Genomic DNA, 8290 nt, shown 5'->3' with positions numbered 1-8290 from the left:
CTTTCCAGAGCAGACTTTTCTGCCCCCCCCGCTGCTGCCTTAATGGTTTTCACCTCGCTTTCAATTAAGCCCACCCTTTGATCAGTTTCGTTCAGCTTGTCAACAAAGGGTTTTATAGCTTCCACCACCGCCCTGCGCACCAACTCTTCGAGCGACTCCCCCTTCTGCAAGGTAGCCGAGATTGACTTACCGAGAGCGGGACTTTGCTTCTTTGCTGCCATTTTGGGGGGGGGGGCGCCAACAAAATTCGGGGAAGAGCGAGTCTTCTTCAGATCAACCTCTCCTTCACAAACGCTTGAAGAACAGAAGGGATTCGCTTGTTTACAGGCTTCCGCCTGTTTCTTTTACTTGCCGTTTCTCGTTGCCCGGCGGCACTCGAGGCGCCGCGCACATCTGCCGGCCTCCATAGGGACAAACGGGAAATTCCCCCCCCGCATTGATTTCGGGGAGTTCTTCCCGCCGCGTCCCGGACCCTGGCTCCCTCCCTGGGAGTCCTGGGGGCTAATCCTTGCGGATCAGCCGCCCGGTCAGGGTGCCCGGTCGTTTCCTCCCGGACCAGCCGAGAGGAGCGTCCGGCATGGCTGAGAAAACGAAACCGAATCCATCTCCTCTACCATTCTTGAAACCTCTTCCAATTTGTCTGCATCTTTGTTTTAAGGGCCCCCAACTGGACACATTGTTCCAGATGAGGTCTGCCTAGCGCTAACTGCAGTGGGAGTATTACGTCTCTTGACTACTTCTAAAAGAATGAAAAGCTGCATTTTTTGCTTCTTTGAAAACCAAAACCAAAATGTGACTTGAGCTCAGTTGTACTCGCAAACGTCCATCATGTACGGGTATATTTGTGAGGGGCCCGGACCCTGCATATGATCTCCATCTGTAATACAAGGGACTGATAACGCTGGCCTACTTTGCAGGGTTGTAAGAATTACAAGATAATGTTTGTGAGGCATTGTGAGCACTTCAAAGTGCTATATAAATGCTAAAGAGCATGATATGAAATACATTTATGACCCTGGAAAATACTGTGTCTGTCTAAGAGAAAAAAAAAAAACCTGGGGTGGCATTTTTCTGATGCATACTTTATTTATTTCCAGATTGGGGATGAGCATGGATGTAAAGCTGAGACCACTGCCTCTGCTGATGTTGAATAGTTTTAAGCCACCCCTTGTGCCCAGCCCAGGTAGTTGGTGCCCTGGATCATTTAGGTGGGTTCCCATGTGGCAGTAGTGCACAGCTTCTATTCATTACAATGACGTTTCTGCATGAGAACTTCCCATCAGACCATACCCTGTATAAATCAACTTGAAGAGGTTGCTTTTGAATTTTTTTGTCCTGGGCACCAAAATTTTCTTGGGCCAGCTCTGAGAGTACCTCTCTGTCTGAAACTACAGTAGCGTTTAGGGGATTCAAAGCAGCCTTCAGAATTTGGCCATGCTCATTTTCTAAAGGACACAATTCTGCTTATCTGTTTCTTGGCATTAGGAGCTGTGCAGGGCGTCAAAGCCTTGGCCAGTGGAGACCTGATTCAGCCTCACTGCTCCGTCTTATGAGAGTTCAGCAGCCATGCCTACATGCTTTCAAGCATACTTGCATAATCGTGAAAGCTATAAACATGCCTCTTTAAAAAAAATCAGAGATGTTTAGGAAGCTGGATTCTGCACCTGATCCCAAATCCTGTGCTTTTGCAGATCTCCAGCACATATACAGTCTGATTGGTGTGCATAGCCAGGTAGCCCGGGAAGTAATGTGACAGATCCTAATGCGATTGATTCACTCTGATCATTCAAAAGGTACTTTTTAGAGGTGTGATGTTTAATTGGTAAGTAATGGATTAAAAAATCTTTTTGATTTAAAAAGGTGCTTCTGATTAATCAGGAAGCAGGGTGTTTTTTAAAGGACTATTTATTGAAACCCAATAATTAACAAAAACTGGCTAGTGCATGCCTTAGAAAAAAACTCAGTCACATAGAAGGAAGTTTTCTTTCTAACATGGCACCACCTGTGACTGCTTGGGGCATTTTCTAAAGGACAAGTAAAGCTTGCGGTGTTCTTCCAGATTATGGCTTTATTCCTATGCAAATGGAATGAATGAATGGATAATTAAAACTTCCATAATGAATCCACTAAATGGAGACAGCCCTAGTACAAGTACTCCTAGGACCTGCCCCTCTTTAAAGAGAAGTCTGTACGCCTCCTCCCTCTTTATTTTTAATTCCTCTGTTGGCAAGGACACGCAACCAGAGTCAAAACACATTAAGGGTTTGTTTAAACCAAAGCAGCTGTTCATGTGAATGTGCCTTTTGGTTTGCCTTCTTTCTCTAGCAAGCTGATAGCTTCCTTCTTCTCTTCTTTTCCAGAGTTTGCTGTGGTGTACTAAGATGAACTGAGAAAGAGCTGGAAAGAGCAGAGAGCTGCTTTTAAGATGACCCGAACGGACCCGCCTGATATTCTGGTGTCTACGGTGTATCAGGACATCAAAGTGGCTTCTGTCAACCCCTCCCACTCTGCCTTCTGCCAGCCCATGAGGCAATGTGATACCTCCATGTCTTCATCCTTGGAGAACCACCCCCAGCACTTCAACAAGCGGCACTGCCGCAGCTTTGACTTCCTGGAATCCCTCGACGAACCACCACCCACGCCACCTGCCATGGAGCGCTCCTCCCGGCGACCACCTACGCCAGAACCGTCCTCTGCTCCTGTTGGCAGGAAGGCTTCTATCAAGACAGCTGCTTCAGAGGCCCCTGTCAGCAAGCTTGGCTCCCGAGGGAGAGATGCTCCGAAGGAATCAGTCCCTCGAGCAGAGCCCAAGAGGCGTGCCAGGTCTAAGAGCGCCCCTCGAGTTAAAACCACCTTCACCCCAATTGCCATCCCTGGGTCCTCTTGCTCACCGCCAGCACCGACCAGGAGGGGACGTGAAGTCCAGCGAGTCTCCCGAGAGCCTGAGCGACTTGAACTATCCCCACGTCGAGAGGGTGGCTATGCCTCCGTGAAGGCCCTGATGAATGAAGTGCATCCTATCAAGCTGCAGCCACAGCGCAGCAGTGGCAGCCGGATTTCACCCCTCTGTGTTAGTGGAGTGAACTGCTATGAGGAGGCGCCTGCCATGCGGCCTCTGCCGCAAAGCGTACACGTCAAACGCCGGGTGGACATCAAGCCAGATGAGGCTACGGTTATGCACGCTGCCCGCAGCAACAAAGCCTCTCATGGCCACATGGAGGCCCTGCCACCCTGGTCTAGGCTTCCTGGTGCTGCCCACAACTTAACAGTGCCTGGCAGCCGACAGATGTCCATGTCACGGACACCCACGCCCAGTGACACCTATAGTGGGGAACACCGGATCCTGGCGCCGTACCCTGCTGAGCTTTATGATGGAGGTCAAGCCTTGCCGGAAGGTGGCTGTATCCCCTTCTCCCCATATGTGCCAACAAAGTTCTTCTACACTGAAGAGCCGGGCAGCTTCCCTCTGAAAAGCTCTGGTTATGAGGGATACCCTTCCCAGTATGGGGGTCATGTCCTTCCCCCGCAGCCCTTTTATGCAGAAGAGCCTCCCAAAAGCAGCTTCCATGCTCTTCCTCCGAGAACATTTTTTGTGGAAGAGAACAGGCCTTATCCCATCCAGGAGGCCCCCACCAGGACATACTATGGGGATGACTCTCGCTTTTATGCCGCCAGGACTCCTCCCATGAAAGCCGTTTTTGCTGAAGACCCTAGGGCTTACCCTGCCTTAAGATCCAACCCCCGAGTCTTCTATGCAGAGGATTATGGGAAGTATCATGAGCGGGAAGCCATGTCCAGAACTTACCCATATCCACGCAATGCTCAGCCCATGACGTTCAATGACTGGTACTGCCCCGACAGAGGGGCACTGCCGTACCAGACTTGGCAGATGTCCCGTTTCACTCCCCACCAGCCAGGGCCCCGAGCCATGTTGTCCTCCTGGCATGCTAGCTACAGCGCCAGCCCTCCGCGGCTTGGCACGGACACACGTCACTATTCCAAGTCCTGGGACAATATTCTGACACCCCATGTACGCCGGGAGGACCCCATGTTGCGTGGGCGCAGCTATGAGAACCTGTTGGTCCGGGATCAACATCGTGCCTTATCTCCTGATGACCGACGCCAACCAGTCGTGGTCAATCTGTCCACTTCACCCAAGCGCTATGCTGCACTTTCACTCTCTGAAAACTCCCTCATCGAGAAGATGCATGTTGATGGTGGGCGTCATGGCTGGTTTGTTACCCCAGAGATCACTATCACAGACAACGACATCCGAGCCAATGGTTTCTGTAAACCTGAGAGGCGCTCGGCCAGCTGGGACGTGTTGGATTCAGGTGATGTGCGAGACAGGGGCTGCATCCAAGCTCGGCCCTACGTCCCAGATCCTGGCCCTAAAGAAAGTGCCGCTCGCCAACGCAGCCTGGAGCAGTTGGATGAGCTGATTACGGACCTGGTCATTGACTACAAACCGCCTTCTGTTTGTCCATCCAGTGAGGTTAGCAACTTGGCAGACCAGCTCCGGAGGCTGATAAGCGAGGGCATGTCTCTGCCTGCCAAGAAACCAGAGCCCTGGAAAGTGGTGGAGCCCCATCCCACAAAAGAACAGCCCGGTCCCAGCTCATTTCATGCTGAGCTCCGCAAGGATCAAGGCAGGCGCTCTGCCGACATGGCAGTGTCTGCCAGCCCATTTGAGAAAGTGTTGGATGACTGCTCGCCGGACCTCAGTGTTGATGAGGATGATGTGATGATGTGCTCCAATGCCAAGTGCCGCCGGACAGAGACTATGTTCAACGCTTGCCTCTACTTCAAGTCTTGCCACAGCTGTTACACTTACTACTGCTCCCGTAACTGCCGCCGAGAAGACTGGGATACCCACAAGGAGAGCTGCATCTATGGACGGATTGGCAGCACTTGCCGCCACGTGCTGCAGTACTGCCGAGAGAGTATAGAAGTGCACAAGGCCTTCTCACGTATTGCTAAGGTGGGCTTTCTCTCCAGGGGCCGTGGGGTACTCTTTTTGGGTTTTCCCAACTCTGGCTCTGCTGAGAACTTCCTCCAGTTTGGTTTGGAGAGCTTGCTGATGTCACCCACTTACCTGTCGCTACGGGAACTTGAAGGTTACTCTGACAATCTCGGGGATTATGCCCGGGAGCTTCGGGAGGCTGGCCAACAGTATGACCCAGACGAATGTTTCCTCCTGAATGTAACTGTGGCTGTCGGACAGAAGGTACCCGAACGGCCATCTCCCAAGGTGCAGGTGCCAACGGTCAGGAAGTACGCCAAGGTTGCCTTAGCATCCTCGAGTCCCGAAAAGAAGATCCTGAAGAAGGAGAGGGATATGGAAACACTAATCCTGACTCCTCCTCCTGGCACAGCTGACATAGACAAAGAAGGTGAGGAAGGACGCAAAGCTCGTGAGATCTGTTTCATCAACATCCAGCGGGAGCTGCGTATCCGTGGAGTCTTTTTACGGCACGAGTTCCCTAAGATTTATGAGCAGCTCTGTGAATTTGTGGAGAGTAATAAGCGCTTCACACCTACCACTATCTACCCTATTGATAAGAGGACCGGCAAGCAGTTCATGTGTATGATCATGGCAGCATCCGAGCCGCGCACTCTTGACTGGGTAGCGAGTCCCAACCTCCTCGATGACATCATGTGATCCTACTACTGCCACCAATCTCTCTTTGTGTCCCACCCAGGGCCTCCTATTTATTGCCTCTTTTCTTAGAAGTGTATTTTATTATCAAAGTACAAATGTGATTGGTTAGAAAGTTCCTGTTCTTTCTAATGCATTAATTGCTGGCCATGGAATTGGCTGGTCTAGGGTGGGACCAGGTTCCCTGGGGAAATATGCTGTGTGTGGCCCTAATTACAAATCATTTCAGAATCCAGCTGAAATAAAATTTCTTTTCAGAATTTGAAACAGAAATTTTCAAATGTTCAATTTAAAAAAATGATTCTAAAATTGCAAGATTAAGTTTTATTGGTAACTATGATGTCAGCAATGCTCAGTCTTTGCCAAATCCTGGGCCTTACAGCCTGTCTTAAACTCATTCCCCCAAAGCCAGCTGTTTCCATGGTAGAGAATACAGTTTTGTTGTTTTTAAATTGACACCAGAGAATAGAAATTAGAATATTTTCCATGAAATTTTAATAGGGGCAGTTTGCTTAAAATTTTTATCTGAACTCCCAAACTTGTTTCAGCTGGGGCTGATTGGGTTGGAATAGGATTGAGGTTTATTTTAAGTCACTTTTAAGCAACTGGGCTCTAATGCCAGAACTCAAGGTCTTGGGGAGGGCAGGGGCTGTCCTTCCAACCTTGCATCTCCTCTGCTCAGTGTACCAGCTGGACCTGGAAGAGCCAGGGTTGTGGTAGGACTATAGCCAAGGCTCTTCTAGCCTCTCTGGTTCCCCCTCTAACCATTAGACAACAGTGCTACCTCTCTTAAGGTGTGTGGTCAGAGATTAGGTTTGACTCCTACTGTCCAGCTCTTGGAGAAAACCAAATTGTCCTTAATTGCTCCAAAAAGGACATCTCCCTTCCAAATACAAGTGAAGGAATGGGACATCCCGCTAAACTTCTATGGCAATCACAGATGAGACTAATTTCGGGGTGTATTTGCATGGGGGGAAATGAGGTGCAACTTGGAAAGTGTATAAAGTAATTGATCTGAGTAACTGGTCCTACTATGCAGGAAAGTGACACACAACCTGTAAAGGTGGCAGAACGGGAGTGGGGCCTGATCTGTGGGGCACAGTCTACCGGCATGTCGTGCTGCATGATGCTCATTGAGATGAATGAACAGGAATTTCCCTTCATTTGAATGAAGGTCATGAAGGGAGATTGTCCCAGGGCATTGCTGTCCATGAGCAGAAGAATGGATGCAATTTTAATGTCTTGCCTCCGTCAGCAAAATGAGTTGAGCCAGCTCTGGCAGTCACTATTACCCCACTGCCCCTATCCAAACCATCATCAATATTTTTCAAGATCATTTAATGCAAATCAAAGACTCTGTAATGCCCTTTAGTCACTGCCATGCTCACCACTGGGGCAAAAAGCGGGATGTGACTTTCTCGTCTCATCTTTTGGTGTATTATGATAAATGTTTAATTTGCTTTTGTGACTGTAAGTATGGAAGTGTTGGTATTTGCTATTTGGGGTTAACACTGGAGTATTAGGGTGGAGTGATTGATACTGGAGTAGTAGGGTGTGATCTTGTGGCTCTTGCCTGAATTAACACGGAACCATTATTCTCATTACAGTGGTAGATGTTGCTCGATGCTCTCAGAGTGCGATTCGGCTAATACAGGGATACCTTTTCTCGTTGCAACACCTTGACCCAGTACAGAGATGTCTTATGAAGAGATCTGCCTCTAGGGGTCTATTTCTGGCTGCTGTGTGCCTGTCCATTCTATTATTTTTCCATGTCCTTGATCAGTAATGTGGTAGTAATCACACTGTGTGATTGTTGGCACATCACCCCTTAAACTGTGACATGACGGTGGGAGCCAGGCTTTGAAGGTGGTAGACTGAGAAAAGGTACTCATGTCAGCGCCTCCCCCCTTCAAAAGGGTTAGATTGGACCCTGGGGGAGCCACTGGTCCTGGGCTTGCTGTAATGTGGTTTAGCATGGGCACTCTGAAGCCAAGCGTGTCTTGACACAGTGGAGGAAATGGTCGGTCTCTTGATTTAAATAATATAAAAAATATGATTATTTATCTTGAAGACTAGAAGCTTTTTTTTAAAAAAGGCTGATATTTTCAGGGTAGGGAATCCTGCCGCAAACACCAAATTCTATGCTATTTCTGCATTTGATGCAATCTGTACAGCTGCATGTGCACATATACAAGGCTGAAACAAAATGACTTTGTGTGCTGTGTTGCCCACCTCCATGTTTTAGACACCTTGGCATCCAGGCACCTGGTCTTTTCCACCTGCCTTTTGCATTCAGCTTCCAGCTTCAACGTACCCTTGCTTGCCATGATGTAGGCTGGGGCAGGTTCCCATTTCTGCTCATAGCAGAAATCTCTTTGATTCCAGCCCATCCACCTCATTCTTCCAGTTGTTGCTGAGCTGCTTTCCCTCTTGGTTTCGCTTCCTTTCATGGGGGAGGTGGTGTATGCTAATACCCCCACTGAAATCCAGGTCAGGAGCAGCAGGAATGGGGATGTGGTTGTCATAGCAATGCTGAACAGCCTTGCATCAAAGCACAATTGTTGGAAGGGCGGGGTGGGGGAAGTGGAGGAAGGCTCTTCTAACTTTAGGCTCACAGCACTTTACAGCTAG

At 49.1% G+C, this 8290-nt stretch overlaps 1 protein-coding gene across 1 annotated transcript; it reads left to right on the top strand.

Annotated features, from left to right (window-relative positions):
- Positions 1 to 1131: 1131 nt before the first annotated feature.
- Positions 1132 to 5662, top strand: AJM1 (apical junction component 1 homolog). Its single transcript, XM_054998398.1, has 2 exons — positions 1132 to 1183; positions 2361 to 5662. The coding sequence occupies exon 2, from the start codon at positions 2426 to 2428 to the stop codon at positions 5660 to 5662; it is 3237 nt and encodes a 1078-aa protein (XP_054854373.1). The 5' UTR covers positions 1132 to 1183; positions 2361 to 2425.
- Positions 5663 to 8290: the final 2628 nt, after the last annotated feature.

The sequence above is a fragment of the Eublepharis macularius genome, chromosome 14, assembly GCF_028583425.1.
Source record: "Eublepharis macularius isolate TG4126 chromosome 14, MPM_Emac_v1.0, whole genome shotgun sequence".
NCBI lineage: Eukaryota > Metazoa > Chordata > Lepidosauria > Squamata > Eublepharidae > Eublepharis > Eublepharis macularius.
Note: the sequence above shows the minus strand (reverse complement) of the source record. Positions and strands in the feature narration are given on the sequence as shown.

Excerpts from the sequence above, each read along its gene's own strand:
- AJM1 (XM_054998398.1), top strand. The coding sequence starts at position 2,426 with ATGACCCGAACGGACCCGCCTGATATTCTGGTGTCTACGGTGTATCAG.